The sequence below is a fragment of the Lichenostomus cassidix genome, chromosome Z (genome assembly GCF_008360975.1).
Source record: "Lichenostomus cassidix isolate B80296 chromosome Z, HeHo_3.0, whole genome shotgun sequence".
NCBI classification, from domain to species: domain Eukaryota; kingdom Metazoa; phylum Chordata; class Aves; order Passeriformes; family Meliphagidae; genus Lichenostomus; species Lichenostomus cassidix.
In genome coordinates, this window is record NC_139511.1 from 419,728 (window position 1) to 438,181 (window position 18,454).

Consider the following 18,454-nt stretch of genomic DNA (forward strand, 5'->3'; position numbering starts at 1 on the left):
CCTCCCCACTGCCCTCCCATCACCCATGGCCATGTGGCAGACAGGACAGGACAGGACAGCCCTGTCACAGACCAGTCACAACCATGCAGTGCCACCCACCCCAGCCACCCCACGGGTGTCCCCACTGCGTGATGGGGAGGTCACTCTCACCAGTCTTAAACCAGTGTCTGTGCAGCTCTGAGTGTTCCCAGTCCTCCTGCCAGGGAACATGCGGAAGAGCACATCTGGACTCAGGTTGCTTTTGAGATGCAGCTCTCTATTGGCCATCCTCCTCCTCCTCCTCCTACCTTCTCTTCCTCCCAGTGCCAGCACAGCACTCCATGGTGGCCAAGACAGACATGGAACAGGTGCTTTTTGAGGACAGCAGCACAATGGGAGGGAGGGAGGGGGCTGCAGTGGGCACGAGGGAAGTGTCCCAGGGTGAGCAGCTAGCAACACCACAATCCTGGTATGGAGAGGGAGGCAGAACACAGCACAAAGCCTGTGATGGGAGTTAAAGTTCAGCCAGGATACTCTGTTGTCTTTTCCTGTCCCACAGCGAGCATCCCTTGTGCTGGACTCAGCTGGAATTTCTTGGATGCTAAATGAAGCACCTTCTGATAGCAGTAATGGCTGTTGGAAGGTGCATCACACTTTGGAGGGATTCTGACACATTTATCACAAAGCTTTGATTCATGAGCATGGCTGTTGCCTTGTGCTGGCCAGTCAGAAATAGTTTTCGAGATTTGTAACCTGGACTGATCAGGGAAGACTTGTGGCCGTAGTGGTGGGAAGGAAGGGAGTGTGCTCAGGCCATCCCAGCTGGCTGGGGATTTTCCAAATGACCCAGTGGAAATCAGGATTGACTTCACTGTGAAAACCCAGGGCATGAGTCCAGCAGAGAAGCTCACTGGTCTGCAAGATTTCAGTGTTGACACTGAAGATTCTGCTGCTGGTGAAGCTACTGTGACACTGAGGCATGCTGACCAAGTGTCTGAGAGGTTGCTGTGATCCCTGATGACGACAGTGAATGAAATGACCTGCTGTGTGAGCAGGTGTGTCAGAATCCCCAGGTACATTCAGAAATAGACATGAGCTGGTAAATCAGGTGCCAGAGGAACTGGAGCACTGGACTCAGGTGTCCATCTCAGAACTCCTTTGAGACAAGCACCTCCTGCACCTGCGACATCCTCCCACAAGGAATTCACAAAGAAGCAATGACCATGGATTGTTAATTTCACGGGTGCTGTGTAGATAGTATTTCATTAACAAAAGTAAGTTCTTACAAAGAACCCTACCAGAGACAAAATTCTTACCAAGTTCAGGTTTTTGTGATCACTTTTGCAACCCCAAGTATTTCTGTCCAGGTTGGTGCAAAGAGCACCAAACCAGTGAAGCCAGTCAGACACAGCAACACAAAAACGTAGGGTTTATTTCCAGGTGTTTCAGAACACACACCCCGACACCTCCACGCAAGATCCCACTTGTAAAGTTCCAATCTGAGCATAATTCAGTGGAATAAGCTCTCCAGGCTCTGGGGTGAGACAGCCTTCACATAGAGAGCACACAGCTCAGGTTCCAGGTATTTATTTATGCTATTCCCAGGAATTTATTGCTTCATTCAGGAAGACTCGGAAAGCTGGAAGGCAGCTGCAGGCTCCAGGCCTGCGACTGCCTCTCTGCACATCAACCCATAATGGAATTTAAAGCTGCTGCTCCCAAAAATGCTCCAGACAAACTTTTTCTCAAAGAAAGAATACAGAAGTCCTCCTGCACTATTTCACATTAGATTTCTTCCAAAAACAGTTCAAAAGTCCAGTTAAGTGTTTGTGTGCTCATACTACTTCCTTAATTAGTCTCCTTGCTCAAAGAGATGCTTTATTCCCAAACATTGTAACAATTCAATGAATTTGGATGTGCTACAGGAAACAGAAATTTCAAAAAGACCCAAGCCTTGTTTTTAGAAAGCAAAACACTAAAAATGCAATGAAGATGAAACCATCAGAGTGTTACTTAATAAAGCAACACAAGAAAAGATACAAGTACAAAATACTGCACTGTATTGGTATTTCGGAGAGTGTTTATGCAGCTCAGTGCTGTTAGTCCCCAATACTGAATGTATTACAAACAAAACACAGCGTATCCCACTGCTTTTAAAAAATGTGTTCTTTTAATGCTTAAAAAAAATCGAGAGCCAGAAAAATGACCATTAAGTAAACCCTGTAACAAAATCTTAACATTTTAAAGGAATTAATCCAACCATCTCCTGTGTTTCTGCATTCCTCAGATGGTCAAGCTGCAAACGACATGCTGACAGGGCAGGTGCAGGGAATCCTTTGTCTCACTTGAGCAGGAGAGCTGCAGCCCTGACACAGCCCCTGCTTGGCTCTAAGCATCATTTATCATCAGCAGAAGTGCTCTGAAATTTCACTTTAAAACACAAGAATTCTGAGCACTAGTTTGTGTGCACCTTTGACAAAGAAGGAGACTGCAGGCAGTGTTTAGTTATAATGGCACTAAAGAAGAGGAGATGAAAACGAGATTTACATGACTTACACGGAGAAACAACAAATTTCTGCTACATAATGTGTACAGTACCCTTTTTTAAAATTAAATTTACATTGGCCTTTTATAAATGTATGTGGAAAAGTACTTTTATTACTGCAATTTAGGAGGAAGGCCTGGATTTGATGATGTTTTACAGAATATGAGCGAGCAGTGCCCTGGCAGCCAGGAGGGCAAATGATGTCCTGGGGGGCATCAGGCACAGCATCACCAGCCTGGTGAGGGAGGGGAGGGGATTGTCCTGCTCTGCTCTGCTCTGCTCTGCTCTGCTCTGCACTGGGGCAGCCTCACCTCAAGGGCAATTCTTAGCACCATCATATCAAAGACATTAAGCTGCTAGAGAATGTCCAGAGGCCATGAGCATGGAGAGGGGTCTGGAGAGCAAGCCTTACGAGGAGTGGCTGAGGCCACTTAGTTTGTTCAGCCTGGAGATGTGGAGACTGAACTCAGATCTCACTGGGGTCTTCAACATCCTCCTGAGGGCAGGGCAAGGGTAGGTACACATCTCTTCACTCTCCTGACCAGTGACAGGACTTGAGAGAACAGCTGGAGCCGAGTCAGGGGAGGCTGAGGTTGGGTATCAGGAAAAGGTTTTTCACCCAGAGGGTGGTCTGGCACCAACCAGGCCCCCCAGGGACAGGGTCAGAACACCAAGCCTGCCTGAAGTAAAAGAGTGTTTGCACATCACTGTCAGGCACAGGGTGGGATTGTTGGGATATCCTCTGCAAGGCCAAGAGCTGGACACAATGATCCTGATGGGTCCCTTGCAACTCAGCATACTCACTGATTCTGTGAAATATGGCAAACGAGGATTGCTCCTGACTGAGGAGTGATTTGATCCAAAGAATGACCCACAGCTGTGAAGGAAAGTCACTATGTGCTCAGGGCTGGAAATTAAAACCTGGAGATAAGAGAAAAGGTCTACGTGCTCATGCAGTAACGGGGACCAGATGGACTGTGGGCATCTGGGAACAGCGAGATACTGTCTTACGCGGCAAAAAAAGCCATCACAAATTACCTCTCCTTCAAAACAACAGACAAAGACAAGCTCTGTTCAAACTTCTGCATATATAGAATTGTAACATAGGAGATACAAACTGGTTAAAATACTGCTAGGAGTAGCACAAACAAGAGACAGTACTTCACTTACCACTTAACACTCGTTTCTACTGAAAAAAAATCAGCCAAACATCCAGATCTTGCTGTATTAAAGTTATATGTACACCTGGCAGTCCAAAAGTTACTCGTCTGGGATTTAATTTAAGCACCTTGATTACACAGTGTCCTTTACTACAAAACAGCCAAACATACATTCATAATCCTAGAACTATTGTTATAATTAGTGTATTTTAAAGCATTATGTCAGACAGGCACAGCCAAAGCTGTTTTCCTCTTTTAAAGGTAAGCGGTCTGCACCACTGTCCTCACATAATGCAGCAACTCATATTACAGTAATCATTTAAATGCTTTCACTGTTACAAAATGCTTTAGAGAAAAAAAAAATGAAATTTGCACTTCAGTTTCTTGTTCTTAAAACGTGCTATTTCAGGAGACCCCCATGCTGTCACCCCTCTGCCCTGCAAAGGAGCTACTTCGCTGTGGGGGTCACATCCCCATCCCCGCCGCGCGGCTCCCGGCGGTGACACCCTGCGAGGTAGGTACCGGATATCCCCAATGGCAGAGCCAAAACTGTGTGTGTGGCACCGTCGCACGCCGGTGTCCGCCAGCCCGCCGGAGCGTCCCCGCGTCCCTGCCGGCAGCGAGGCTCCTCCGGGCCCGGCGCAGCAGATTACAGCAAGCTGCTGGGCAGGTTGCTGCTCTGCCACCTAAGGCAGGTGGTCTTAGAGTGTTTGTAGAGGTGGCTGGACTGGCTGAAGCGCTTGCCGCACTTGAGGCAGGCGTAAGGCTTCTCCCCCGTGTGCACACGGATGTGCTTCTTGCAGTCCGTGAGCGTCAGGAAGGTCTTGCAGCAGATCTTGCAGGCGTACTTGCGCGCACCCTCCACCACCAGCACGTTGTGCTCCGACAGCGCCTTCTTGCACTTGGACAGCACGTCCGCCGACGCCCTGGTCAGCTGCGGCGGGCCGGGCTGCGACAGGTGCCCGCTCTCGAAGGAGGTGCTCCCGTTCATCATCAGCTGGGACCCAGAGGAGCTCTCCTGCAGCTGCGAGCCTCGCACAGAGGTCACCACGGGCATTTTGGGGGCAATGCGGCGGTAGCCAGGAAAGCCACCGGCTCCGCCTCTCACTGAGCCCATCATGGCCCGAGACAGCGAGTGCAAGCCCAGGCCTGAGCGTGGGAAATCCATGCTGAACTGCTCTGCTGCCCGGTATCCGGAGGTCTGCACGCAGGGCAGACCCATCACATCTTGCATGGGCCTCACGAAGTGAGAGTCTGCAGGCTCACTGAACGGGTTCTCAACATGGGAGACGGCAGCAGACGAGTGGCCACCAGTGGGCCCTGACTCTGGGCTCATCAGGTAAGACGCGTCACTGTCCATCCTGCAGTCGCTGGTGGTGTTGGGAATGTTGTCGTCGTTGTTTTGGTTGGCACCAAAGCCACTCCCTCTGCTTTTATTCAAAAAATTTGAAATGCTGAATGAAGACTTGTGTTCCAGGTTGTTGGACACCTCCATAATGTGAATGTCTCCCACCCTGTCAGTGCTGGACTGAGGGTCAGAGAAGCTGCGGTCGCTGCTCTCGGGACTCAGCTCTATCTTCTCTGCACTCACCACTCCTCCTTCCACCTCCACAGACTCACTGCCCTCTGCCTGGGAGGTGACATCGCTCACCTCATCCTGAGGCTCTGGGGAGCTCAGGGGCTCGGACTTCACCACCACCCTCATGTGCTCCTTCTCATTCAGGCTGACCTCCGGATTCTCACATGGGAAGTTGCTCTTCTCAGCAGCAGCCTCCTGGTCAAAGCTGGTTTCCACTTGTGTGGCCTGGGACGCCATGGACATCTGGGAGATGTTTCCCCCGCCGTTGTCCGACTGGCTGGGCACTTGAGCATCTTCCTGAGCGCCAAAGGACTGCTCGAATATGATCGTGTTGTCCTCCTGGTTATCAGCAACCGTGTCGGCCTTGGAGTTGTCCACCATCTTCAGCGAGTCCGGAGAGAAGAAATCTTCACGCGAGTGGACGACAGGCTGTCCGCTCTCTCCGGCCACATCCGACACGGGCTCATCCATGGCGGGCCGGATGCGCTGCCGGGCGCGGTCCTCGGAGGACTGCTTGCGCTTGTGGAGGCGGCGGATGGGGAAGGCGGCGCGCTGCTCCAGGCTGTTCCTCATGGAGGAGCCCAAGGTGCCGGACGGCTCCTCGGAGCTCTGCGAGGAGCCCAGCGCGGAGCTGACGATGCTGAGCCCCAGCTGCTGCAGCATGAAGGAGCGCTGCAGGCGCGCGCTCTGCTCCTGCGCTCGCTCGCTCGGCGGGGACAGCGGCAGCGTCCGCGTGGTCAGGTAGTGCTTGCAGGCCTTCACCACGGAGTTGAGGTGCAGGTGGGAGGCAGCCAGCAGCACGTCCATCACGTTGCTCTCCCCCAGCATGAGTGTGGACGTGTACATCATGTCTATGAGCGCGGCGAAGGCCTCCGCTGTCACCACCTCGCTGTCCAGCTGGATCATGTTCATGGTCTGGTCGCCCTCGGCCACGGTGAAGAGCGCTCGGAAGTGTGTGCTGCAGGCAGCGAGCACCGAGCGGTGCGCCTTGAAGTGCCTGTTGCCCACCACGATGACACAGTCACACAGCTGCCCATGGAGCCTCTGGTAGTTGAGCTGCTGGAAGACTTGTTCAAAGTGTCCTGGAAAATCCATGATCCTGCAAGAGAAAATAAACCATTACGTGGGCCACCGAGTTGATCAGATGGATGGAGCAGCTCTGCTGTGAGGAAAGGGTGAGTGAACTGGGATTGTTCAGCCTGGAGGACAGTAGGCTTCGGGGTGACCTAACTGTGGCCTTCCAGTACTGAAGGGGGCTAGAGAAAAGGTGGGGCAAGACTACCTATGAGAGCCTACAGTGAAGGAGAAAGGGGAGTGGGTTCAAATTGAAGGAGGGTAACAGAAGATGAGATATTAGGGAAAAATTCTTCCCTGTGAGGGTGGTGAGGCCCTGGCACACATTGCCCAGAGAAGCTGTGGCTGCCCTGGAAATGTTCAAGGCAAGGCTGGACAGAGCTAAGAGCAACCTGGGGCAGTGGAAGGCATCCCTGCCTATGGCAGGGGGTGGAACAAGACAAGGTCCCCTTCCAGCCCCAACCGTTGCTGAAGTCCTCATCAGGCTGCAGTGAAGCTGCCTTTTAAGAGGAAAGGTGACAGCTGAAAGGCAGGCAAACAGTAACTGCCCTGAGTTTAACACCACCACATGGGCACAAGATCAAAGCTGGCATCTGGAGCACAAGGAGAAGGAGAAATCCAGGTTTTGTCATCGAGCTGACCTCAGCACCAGCCATGTCACAGGCAGCAGTGCTGGAAACTGGTAACATGGCCCTGTTAGTGCCTGTCCAAACTACAACATACCCTAGTAAAGCTTTTAATCCTGCTTCATAAAGAACTCTGACTGTGGATAACCTGCTGCTCCCTTTGGTACACTGCTCACACAGCTGGGTAACCTCCCACGGAAACACCAGGGCTGCTGACAAAACAATGTGCTGCACAAGACAAGCAGACAAGAGAGGGGTGGCTTCTTCTTAACTTTGCACTAATGGAACATGAGTCACATCTTAGTAGAGTCATTTAAAGACTAAATAGGTGACCTTCGGCGATATCTCTGCTCCTCCTTGTGAAAAAAGGAACACAGTGTAGGATCTGGGGAGCAGAAAGGCTGCCCGTCCAAGGCATGTATAAGTTCCTGTGCTCATGCTTATTTTCCAACAGCAACATGCCAGCACTGATGGACACGAGACCATAGAGAGCTAAAATAAAAGGTCACATGGCCAGAATTACACTTTCCAGGGAGGATCAAACGCACGTCTGCTAATTCAGAAAGTCCATCCTCAAACGCAGATGTGCTTGCTGCTTTTTCCTTCCTCATCATGTCTTTGCTGGCCAGCTCGTCGTCCTGCACGGAATATCCCAAGAATCCCACCGTGTGTCCTTGGATGGAGTCAGGACGGGGAGATCATCCACCAGTTACCACCTGAAATACTCAGCTCGGGGGAAATTAAGCGATTTAAAGCCTTTGCAAAGTCCAGAACATTAAATGCCTGTTGGATAACAAGGGGTCTCCTGCTGAAAGGTGCTCTTCTGAAGAGACTGCCTTTTCCCCCGTTTTATTCGCCTTTACGCCTCACCTGGAACACGCAAGCTCTGTGTCACTCCCAGAGAAACACCTGCATCCCAGCACCGCACCGGCACCGGTAACGACACCCCCGGCGGTTCCGTTCCGCGCCGCACACGGGACATAAAGGGGACTCCGGAGGGCCCCGGCGCCGCCCCGACGCTGCGGTGCCCGGGCTCCGGCTGCCCGCCGCGCCCCGCGCCCCGCTCACCTGCCGTGCGGTGCGGAGGAGCCGCGCAGGTCGGGATGGGTTCGGGATCGGGATCGGGATCGGGATCGGCCCGGCCGCTCGCCCCGCCCGCCCCGCCGCGCCGACACGCGTCACTTCCGCCCGCTGCGCCCGCGGGCCCGGCACGCAGCCAGTCGGCGGCCTCCTTAGTGAGACGCGGCGGCAGGGTCTCACCTCGCCCAATCGAGGGTGAGCTTATTGACACGCCCGGAGGCGGAGGCGGAAGAGGCGGAAGAGGCGGAGAGCGGGAGGAGCGGGAGGAGCGGGATCCGCGTTGGGCTCGGCATTGCACTCGGCATTGCACTCGGCATTGCACTCGGCATTGGCATCCCGACCGCGGCCCAGCCGCAGCCCCAGCCAGCCCCGCGCTCAGCCCCAGCCATGGCCGCCGCCACCTGGCGCTACCGCGGGGACCCCGAGGCGGAGCGGCCGGCGGCGCTCGGTGAGCGGGGCTGTCCGGGGGCGCGGGGCGGTCACGGCTCCCCTCGGGGCTCGCGGCCGGCCCGGGAGCTCACGGGTTTCCTCTCCCGCAGTGCGATTCGCCAACGGGAGGCTGCAGCGCCCCGATGCGCTGCGCTTCACCGTGTACCGGAGCCGGGACACGGCGCACCCCCGGAAGAGGCACCGCAGGATCCTGGTGAGGACTCGCCCCGCGGCGGGGGGCGGCTTCGCATCGTCAGATCGCAGCAATGTTAAGATATTCGGGTAGCAATATGCGATAGGGTGATAGCCAGATAGTGGTCACAGTCGAATAAAAGTCAGAGATGTTATTGATTAACCCCGTGGGCTGCGGGGCCCGTTAAAGGTCACGGCGGGAGCCGCAGACGGGTCCCAGGGAATTCCTATGTGTAATTCCCACTGCAGGCAATTCCTGCTGCAGGTTCCACAGGGTTTTGGCCCTGTTGTGCCCACAGGACTGTGGCCTCAGCAGCTCCCACCGGTGGGAGCAAGGAGCTCTTCCCTGTGAGGGTGCTGAGGCCCTGGCACAGAGTTCCCAGAGCATGTGGCTGCTCCGTGCCTGGCAGTGTCCAAGGCCAGCTGGACAGGGCTTGGAGAAGCCTGGTCTCGTGGAAGGTGCCCTACCCGTGGCAGGGGGTGGCATTGGATGGTTTTAAGGTCCCTCACAACCCAGACTGGTGTGGCATTACATGAAAATCTATGCTGAGCTTTCTAACAATTTTTTTTTTAAACGATAGTTTAGCCCAGCATGTTCTGCAGAGATGTTTTCCTGAGTTCTGGGATGTCTCTGGGGTTCAGAGGAGGTTCTGGCACTGGCTGACAGACTGCAGGGTGGGGGTGGCAGAACAGGGACAAGCTGAAACATCCAGGAGTTGCTTCCCTAGTTGGGTGCATTTGATCATGAAATCCATTGTGTTCTGGTCACGCAGGGAAATCTTCACCTAAGGTGTCTTTGGCTAATTTACATGATAAGGAAATCTCTCAGTGAATAGGCAGCTGAGGGTGCAATCAGGAAGTGCTTTCTGCTGCTGCTGTTAATCTTTACAGCTGCTTCACTCAAGGAATAAATGACTTTGCAGCCCAAATACTTGAGGGAGATTTCACTGCAGCAGAACATGAACCCCAACACATTCTCATAATGCATTAGAAATATGTTTAGGTGACTGAGACATTCCTGGTAGTGCTGTCTCTGGCTTTTCAGTTGGTGAATTGCAGGCACTTGGCAATACTGGAGCTTAAATGAATCATTGGAAACCACATTTTAAACTGAATTGATGAGAGGTGATCACAGTGAGGCGTTGTACAAGTTTGCTTTGCTGGTACATTTAAATGTGGCATTTAAATTGTGATGCCTGGGAATGCAGAGCTTGGTGGCACCAGGAGAAGCAAATCAGAGGCAGGGAAGGTCACTCACAGCCCTCTGTTCAAGGAGTTCTCCATGGTTTTCCAGGTCTCAGAGACAGAGAGGCTCTCCTACGTGGGACACAACTTTGGCAGCGAGGTCATGAAGTGCAACTCCCTGTGCAGGTAAGGAAAAAAGAGCTGGGAGCACAGGGGCTTCTCAGACACAGAGTTCCTGGTCCCTTCCCTGGACCTGTCTCAGAGGCTCCCAGGGGGGCCATTGGTGGGTCTCCAAGAATTTGGACTGGAAGTTCCAGCTGTTTATGCACATCCTTGTGGAAGCTGTGATGTGTAAATCACAGAACAGTTTGAAAAGGTCTTCTGAGGTCTGGGGTGAGGATATGGCTTAGTGTAGCAGCAGGATGGACTTACAGCTTCGTTATGAAGAAATTAAAATGAAGAAATTACCTAATCAGCTGTTGGTCAGTGCTGAAGGGGTCAGGCAGCTGGTCTGGGTGATCACTCTGCGGCACCTCCAGCTGAGATGTTCTGTAATTCTGTAGAAAGAACTGGCTTCACCTCTTCAGAGTCTGTCAAAACATGCCAATACCAACCTCTGTTCTGTGTGAGCAGTGAAACCAGGAGAGCTGGATCCTCAGATAGAGCAGTGTTCAGTTTGAGATGCTGCTGCTGAAAAAAGGGGACCAGGGGGCTGTTTCTTGTCACATTTGGAGAGAGAAATTCAGTTTAACAAATGTGTATGGTACAGGTGTTACTTCAGTATTGTTCATGGGCAGTTTTAAGTGCTCTTACCTCTCAACACTGGTGAAGAGATGGTTCTGGGGGCTAAAGTGATGCTTGCCTGCACCTTTGGAGATCCTGGGCTGTGGGAGTTACAAGGAAATTTGGCTCCTGTTCAAGATATGGTCATGAAGTCCTGGCATAGCAAAAAAGGCAAAATAAAATAGCAGAATTCCGGTATCTACATTTTGCCTAATTTACTTATTTTAAGACTTCTCCATTTACTTACAGCACCAAGTCTTTTTGTTTTCATTTGTATAGATGCCTTGGAGGTAATAAGGTTTATCATTACAGTGTATGTGCAAGGCAGGAGAGCTACCAGGGTATGGGAAGACCGTGTAATTTAAATAATTTCCACTGCTCTGCCTCTGACTAATCAGCGGCACCTCTTCTCCCCAGGTACTTTGTTGGTGTGTTAGACAAGAACTCTGGGCAGATGGAGGTCTACAACGCTGAAATATTCAACATGCAGCCCCTGCTCTCAGGTAGGAGGTGCGGGGGGGTCGCAGCTGCTCAGCTGCTTTGTCCTTCTCATTCCTCTGCCTTGTTCCCTTGGCATGGAGTAAGAAGAATTCCTTCACCCCTGCATGCTGAGAGAGACAGCAGGAGAGGGAAGCACAGCGACTCCCGGGGGAAGGTTAAGCAGGGAGTTTGGATGATGGGAGTCACTTCACAGAGTGTCATTGCTAAAGTGCAGCTTTGTCTGGGTGTGCTCTGCTGAGGGAGGCCTGAGATTCATCAGTCAAGGAACTGGATCCCTGAAAAACAAAAAATCTAGGTTTTACCCAGCAGGAATGTTTTTTGTCACTGAACCTAGGATAAGAATCCAAAAGATCATGAGTTTTGGGAGCTGATTTTTACCCTGTGCTGCAGTACCTGGGTTTGACCATAGTCCATGCATTGCACCCATGGGCTTTGTAGCAAAAGCTCGTGTGTTGTTCTAGATTCTCATATTTGGTGTGTCCTTTAATTAGCCAAGTCCAGTGGAGGAGATCCAGATGTGCTGTGCCAAGTCTGCCAGTCACAGAGCTGAAGGAATTCGTGTCCTAGCTGCTGCTATCCAAGCACACTAACTTGTGTTGTTTCACAGATAACATGTTACCTGACGACACAAAGGATTATCAGAACAAATCCTACAGGGAAAAGGTAAAGTTGAAACCTGTGTCATGCTCTGCTGTGATTATCCAGCTGACAGGGCAGATGTTTGTCTGAGGCTGGGAGGCTTTGGTGTCCTGCAGGGTAAACCTGTGCAGAAGCAGTGTTTTCCTGTGTCCAGGAGGCAGTACAGTTATTGCCTGACTCGGAGGTATTTTTCTGGTTATTTTAGGTTGGATTACCATCCCAGTGACCTCCTGCCCCTTGCAGACTGGTGCATCTGCACCTGTGGGTTTTGCCACATGAAGTGTTTAAAGTTTTCTTAGAAGCTATGGCTGTGGAATGAGCAGTGGGTTTTGTGTTCTCTTGGGTGCATGGGGTGTGTTAATGTGTGTTCCTGTCTTGTGCAGATGGATTTGTGCATCGAGGCCTTTGGAACCAGCAAGCAGAAGCGAGCACTGAGCTCTCGCCGCATGAATGCTGTGGGCAATGACATTGTGAGCACAGCTGTGACAAAAGCAGCAGCAGATGTTATAGATGCAAAGGGAGTGACAGGTGAGAGGATTCTGTCTCAGGGTGTAATGAAGATGACCTGAAGTGCCTTTTTCTATCTGTCCTTGCTAAGTGTGGCAGGAAGAAGGGGGGTTTTCTTAAGGGATGCAAAAGCAGCTGGTCTAACAGCTGAGAAGGGCATATGTAGGGAAACTGCTTCCTTCTAGTCCTGCTGGACTTGGGGTGGGAGTTAACTGAATGAGGGAAGGTCTTTGTCACATCAGTGTTCATCCTGCCTACCTTGGGAGCTCTTGTGGGAGTCCATGGATATGAGTTCACTGGGATAAAGGCAGTGCCTTTACCTGGTCTGAACTCTGTGGCATGGCTGTGGGAAAAGGCACCTTCTTATCTCAGAGCATGGTGCAGCCCTGGGACAGGTCACACCACAGTGTGGTGTCAGCATCTCTGGGGACTTCCAAGCTGTGGCAGGACAGTGCTGGGGCTGCCCTGATCTGTGGACATCTGTGCTCTGGGCAGACAAGAGCCCTCCAAAGCACTTCTGGGATCCTGACAGTGTCATTGGCATGAACAGGAGAGATGTCTGTTGACTGCAGAACCCAGCGGGTTTCATCCCTTTTGTTCCAGGGTGATTACTGACTGTGCTCTCAGACCTGCTTTGTGTCCAGTGAGTGTCCACTGGAACACAGGTGCCAGAACCATGTTCTGCCCACCCTGCAGCAGCCAGACATCTTGGTGCCCTGCTTTGCTTGATGTTTCTGTAGTCTGGACTGGTCTTTCTAAATTTTTATGACCAGAAGGTTCTTGACAGAAGTTTTAAGTGTTTAAAACTCCAGCTGTGACTATAATGGTGTTGACCCATTGAGTAAATTGGATCTGAAGGAAGGATTTAGGCTGTGTTCCTCTTCTCTGCCTTTTGGTTTGCATGGTCTAAATACTCCTATCCTGCTTCCTCCCAAGCTCTGATGCAGGACATGGCACAAGATGATGTGCAGAACATCTCTGCCTTCCTCCCACCGTGCCATGAGGATGCTGACAGGCCAGAGCATGTCTACAAATTTGAGGACAGTATCTTTTCTGTGTCATGGTGGTTTCTCATGCTTTTAAGTCTCAGTGAAGCTGTCTGGCATATGGGAACAAGTTGAACCTTTGCCCCTCATAAGCCAAGAGCTGGGAGTAAGGTAATGCTGCCTTGAGGTTTTGGGGCCTGCAAGTTCCATATCCTGGCTCTTTCCTACAGAGAGTAGAGTGCTCTGCCTTCTGCTGAGCAGCACTCCATGGGGAATACTGGTGAGGTCAGCCTGTGGTTGTGCCACAGTCTGTTAGAGGCTTAGTTCCATCCCCCTGCCCTGCCAACTTCTCCTCAAGTGAGCATGGACAGAGCTGCCCTATCTGGAAGGAGGATCCCAGGCTTGTTCTTTTCCTTAAAATCCTGCCAGTCCTGTCCCCTGCTGAGTACGAGGCGCTGCGGGTGCCAGCAGCTGCCCTCACCAATATCACTGCAGAGGAGATGGCCAAGAAAGTGGAAGAGAGAAGGTAACACTGCTGCTAGGGGCCACATCCTGGCTGAGGGGTGGGAGAGCTGCTGCTGCCAGCCCAGCAGCTCTGGGACACAGGGAGCATATTCAATCCATGCATGGCAGAGCAACATGTGCCTTGGGGAATGTGGGGGACAGTTGCATACACAGCAGTAAGGGGTGCTTTGGGGAGCTGATTTTGCCCTCTCTTTCCTGCAGCCACTGCTCCTTTGTTTTGGAAGAGCTGAAGTTCCTGCCCACTGATGAGAGGAGCAGAGACCACAAAACCCGATGCCTCTGGTTCCTGGACACCCTCATCAAGTTCAGTGACCAGAAAGTGATCAAGAAGAAGAGTAAGAGAGTTTTCAGCTCATGAACAGATGCTTTTGGGAATGCCTTCATCATCCTTTGCTCATCAGCTGAGTGTGTGGATGATACCTCTGCCATACTCAGGGTGCTGCTTTTGAAACAGCACCATACAGAACATTTTAGCTGAGATTTTCCACACTTGCCATCTTCTTTAGAACTTGAGTATCTGAGTGTCCTTGTTCAGTCTTTGGCAGGGCTGAGGGAGGAGGAAGTGGCAAGCCTGGCTTTAAATAGCTTCCTCTGTTGCTGGAGACACAGGAGTCACCCATAGGGCTTGCCTAAGGAGGATGTGGGAATAATTAGACTTGGTGATAGTAGGGACTTGTTAGTGTGGTCTCAGGTTTAACAGTATTTTGTGGCAAAAGAAATACATGCATAGGTGTATGTGAATTTTAGATTGTGTAATATGGAAGTTGGAGATCCCTTGTACAAAGAAAAGAAAAGCTGTTGGCAGTCTCTCAGACCTGAAAAATTACAAGACCTAGACATCAAGCACCCAGGTTCCTTTTAGGTTTGGTGTGTTCCCGTGAAGAGGCAATAAATGGTGGGATTCTTGGGGCTGGACTCAGTGATCCTGATGGGTCCCTTTCCATATGGGATATTCTGTGATATTCCATGATAGTGTTGGGATGATACATGTGCTGCTGTGGTTGGTAGGCAGTACAAGATAGAGTGTGTGTTCCTCATTCCACTGAAAATTCCCTTTCTGCCCTAGATCCAATGGGTCCTGAATGCCCACACATCATCAGCAGGAAACTCATGAAGAATTTCACCTCGCTGACCTACAACAATGGCAGGTAAGGGGTGCTGTGTGATGCTCTTGAGGCACAGACGTGGCAGAGCTCAGTTTGAGGGGCCACAGACATGCTATCAGGAACCCTCCTACCCTGCACATCTCACAAGTTCTCCCTCTTGCCACACAGCATCCAGAATTTCATCTCTGCATCCATGAAGGCTAAAATCACCGCATATGCCATTGCCTTGGCTTTGCATATCAACAATTTCCAGATAGACCTCACTGTCCTGCAGAATGACATGAAGCTCCCAGAGAGCAGGTGAGTCATCCTGTTTGTTCACTCCTGCCAGGATCCTCCTACAGAAGGATGCTGGGAGAGCTCTGAAGCCTCTCTGGACTTGGGTAGGGCTTTAATTTTCCAGGGAAGGATACGCAGGTGTCTGTAGGTGCACAACCTGTATTTCCCAGGAGTCATGGGGCAGCTGCACCTCTGCTCCAGCTGTGCTCCTGTCCTTGGCCCCGCAGCATGATTGATCAGGCTTTCTGGCCAAAACTTCAGTTGTTACTGGATCTCATCGAAGCCCTTGGTCACCGGTTGAGTTTCAAGCTCCCTCATCAGTTTTGGTGCCATCACTTCTTATTTTGCCCACAGTTATGGTCTTTATTCTTTGATGGGTAGTAGTGGGTTTAACAGCAGTGTTTGATGTTGGTTTTCATGTTTTCTTTTTTTTTTTTTTTTAATTTTTTCCCCCATTCTGGAAACGTTCTGGAACTTAGCTTTTTCAGGAATCCACGTTGGTTTTGGCAGTTGATGCCCGGGTTTAGTTTGTGCTGCCCTGGAGGTGGGGACACGGTGCCTAGAATGCTCTGGGGAAAAGCATGGAGGAGGCTGAGACCTGCTGGAAAAATCAGTAGTGTTCTGTCCCTGGGCCTATCAGCCCTGATGCTCCCAGGTGCTGCCTCCATGGCATCATTGTGCTGCAGAGACACCTCCTGGCCTCTCCCCCAGGGCTGTGGGTCTGTGTGGGGTCATGGCACAGGGGGCTCGACAGCCCCACTGACGCCATTTCTCCGGTGTTTTCCAGGATACTGGACATTGCCAAGGCCCTGCGGCTGAGGATTTCCAAGCCCAAGGGGGTGCCAGGGCTGGAGAATGACCAGAACCACAAGCTGGGCACTCTGTCTCTGCCCTTGCCCGTGCAGAAGGCACCGGAGGGACAGCGGAAGCGCAAGAAAATGAACTGAGAAGCCCAGGAGGTCGGAGGGGAGGCATAGCCCCTCCTTCACAATGTCATGGGGATGCCTTCATCTGCTGGATTTGGATCCAGCATCAGCCCTGACCCTGCTGAAACCTGGGCTGAGTTTCACCTCATTAAAATGCTGCTTTTTTTCTATTTATATAGGAAAAGCTATAATAAAACCTCTTTTTTTCTAGTTGGGGGCGGGGCAGGAAATGGAGGTTGTCTTGGAGCAAAAGGGAATAGTTTGACCTATTTGTCAGGCAGGTTCTGCCCTGACACCTGTGTGGCTGATGCCAGGTTTAAGATCAGAAGCAGAGAGACTAAGAGTGTGACTTACACCTTTTCATTTTTCTGGAGTGTCAGTGCAATCCTGTGTTCCAAAACTGTAAAGAAGCTCACAAACACAGTGTTTCTGCCACTTTTCCTATTCTGGCTGCTTGCCTGGATGAGGAATAGTTCTGTGATTCAGAGCTGGTATCACCTTCAGGGAGAACAATGAACTTGAGGCCACAGCTGTGGATGCCCAGTCATTTGGAGAGATACTTTGGTTTCACTGAATTTTCACTCTCCTGGGTGATCAGCCTCATGGGAGGTGTTTACTTAGTAAGGCTGTAGGAGTTGGGAGGGCTTGTGAAAAACTGAGGATCACCACCAAAATGGTGTGTGAAACGGAGAGCATGGAATGTCTGAAGAAATATCTGAGATGTTGCTGCTTCAGATAGTACATTGGGTTTGGTACATCCTCTTGGGATGTATGGTATCTCCATACACACCTTAAGGACCCACCATTCACACCTGTCATTAGCAGTGACACAACACCCTGTGTTCCGGGGAAAGGATAATTACTGCTGTGGGAATTGCAGGCTCCGGGTAATCAAGAGGAGTGGTTGAGAAGGGAAAGGACCTCTGGAGGTCTCTTTGTCCAGTCTGTCTCCCTGCTCAGGCAGGGCCACCAAGAGCCAGGTGCCCAGGACAGTGTCCAGGTGACTTCCGAGAGTCTGTGGTTACAGGAACTCCGCAGAGAAGCAGTGTTTCCCAATGTTCAGAGGACCATCCCGTGATCCCTGTCTGCTCATGGCCCCTGGCCTGTCACTGGGCACCTTCCCTGTAGGTCTTTATAGACATGGACAAGGTCCGCCTGAGTCCACCTTGCTCCAGGCTGAGTTGCCCTGGTGCCCACCACTGTTCCTTGTAGGAGTGATACTCCAGTCCCTTCAATATCCTCACTGGACTCCCCAGTGTGTCCATGTCTGGAACTGAGGAGCCCAGAGTGGGATGTGGCAACCCAGGCTGGGCAGAGGAGGAGAAGGTTCAGCTCAGTTGTAGTTCTGCCCAGACACCGCTGGTCTCTGCCCGCAAGGGGCATTTCTGGCAGGCTGCTGGAGGCACTCACACGTGACACGGCGTCTGTCCCTGACCCTCCCAGCACAAACGCGGACAGTCGCTGACAAAGCAGCTCCAAAGTGGGCAATTCCCAGGTAAACTGTGTTGCAGGCCTCCAGGATGAGGGGTTTGTCCACAGTTCAGGCTGGGGATCAGCCAGGCGTGCCACAGGTCCTGCCAGGAGCACATTTCCTGTACAAACCTGCTTGCTTGTAAATTATTGCAGCAGCTGCCTCAGTGGGAAAGAGGGAGACATTAACAGCTGTTTTCCCAGCTATTTTTTGTTTGTGAGGTGCCACTGAAATTGGTCCAATGAGGGTCCCCATCCCTGAGCTGTCAGAGCTGTCCTGTATGGCTCTGGAGAAACGACGTCATGGAGGCTGCTGAGAACCTCCCACTCTGGGTCAGAGTGGCACAGAAGATGTTCCCGTGGCTGTGGCAGCCCCTGTCCACCCTGCTGGTGGGGCTGGAGCCCATCTGGGCACCATGTGAGACCCTGGGGTCACTGTGGGCAGTGCTGCCTCGGCAGCCAGGACCGAGCTGGGCAGACAGGGCAGCTGTCACTGTGCTCAGCAACACTCCTCCTGGGCTGCATGGAGTGAGCCAGCCCCTCACCTGTGCTGGTTTGCCATGCACATGGGCTGGTGCAGTGGGTCAGCAGCTATGGGATGCAAGGAAAAGGAAAGAGCAGAGCCCTCTGGTGCTGAACAGAACACAACAGTGGCTCTGGCTCACACCTGCAGCTGTGCTCAGGGCCTCACCTGTTCTTGAAGATGAGAAGCACCTTGTTTTGGACATCATCATCCTCTGCATTTGATAATGGCTGCAAGATGGATTTCTTGGATATCCCTTGGAAAATGAGGTTTTCCTGCACCAGGCCTTTAGCTTAATCAAAGAGAACAATCCCATAGTCCTGACAGGACTGAATCCTGTTCTTAGTCACCTATAAAGTA

The 18,454-nt window shown here is 51.7% G+C and overlaps 2 protein-coding genes across 8 annotated transcripts; one reads left to right on the top strand and one right to left on the bottom strand.

The window, feature by feature from the left end:
* Nucleotides 1-1,383: 1,383 nt before the first annotated feature.
* ZBTB5 (zinc finger and BTB domain containing 5) lies at nucleotides 1,384-11,741 on the bottom strand. Of its 7 annotated transcripts, none has more exons than XR_014846993.1 (4): nucleotides 11,325-11,741; nucleotides 10,663-10,786; nucleotides 10,464-10,536; nucleotides 10,032-10,283 (listed from the first exon to the last, which is right to left on the bottom strand). XR_014846993.1 is itself a non-coding variant. In XM_085043194.1 (3 exons), the coding sequence occupies exon 3, from the start codon at nucleotides 6,356-6,358 to the stop codon at nucleotides 4,334-4,336; it is 2,025 nt and encodes a 674-aa protein (XP_084899320.1). In that variant the 5' UTR covers nucleotides 6,359-6,362; nucleotides 10,663-10,786; nucleotides 11,325-11,741; the 3' UTR covers nucleotides 1,384-4,333. The 7 variants fall into 7 exon arrangements, 2 of the variants coding, with proteins under 2 accessions (XP_084899320.1, XP_084899321.1); XR_014846990.1 differs by having other exon boundaries at nucleotides 10,464-10,539; XR_014846992.1 differs by having other exon boundaries at nucleotides 10,464-10,567.
* On the top strand, nucleotides 8,396-16,275 carry POLR1E (RNA polymerase I subunit E). Its single transcript, XM_085043196.1, has 12 exons — nucleotides 8,396-8,491; nucleotides 8,583-8,686; nucleotides 9,959-10,035; nucleotides 11,050-11,135; nucleotides 11,741-11,796; nucleotides 12,156-12,300; nucleotides 13,216-13,323; nucleotides 13,695-13,791; nucleotides 13,992-14,125; nucleotides 14,857-14,938; nucleotides 15,065-15,196; nucleotides 15,963-16,275. Exons 1-12 carry the CDS (start codon nucleotides 8,431-8,433, stop codon nucleotides 16,120-16,122), a joined length of 1,242 nt encoding a protein of 413 aa, XP_084899322.1. The 5' UTR covers nucleotides 8,396-8,430; the 3' UTR covers nucleotides 16,123-16,275.
* Nucleotides 16,276-18,454: the final 2,179 nt, after the last annotated feature.

Excerpts from the sequence above, each read along its gene's own strand:
- ZBTB5 (XM_085043194.1), bottom strand. The coding sequence starts at position 6,358 with ATGGATTTTCCAGGACACTTTGAACAAGTCTTCCAGCAGCTCAACTAC.
- POLR1E (XM_085043196.1), top strand. The coding sequence starts at position 8,431 with ATGGCCGCCGCCACCTGGCGCTACCGCGGGGACCCCGAGGCGGAGCGG. Across the intron at positions 8,687-9,958 it reads AGAGGCACCGCAGGATCCTG|GTCTCAGAGACAGAGAGGCT; the intron begins GTGAGGACTCGC and ends ATGGTTTTCCAG. Across the intron at positions 13,792-13,991 it reads AAGAAAGTGGAAGAGAGAAG|CCACTGCTCCTTTGTTTTGG; the intron begins GTAACACTGCTG and ends TCTTTCCTGCAG.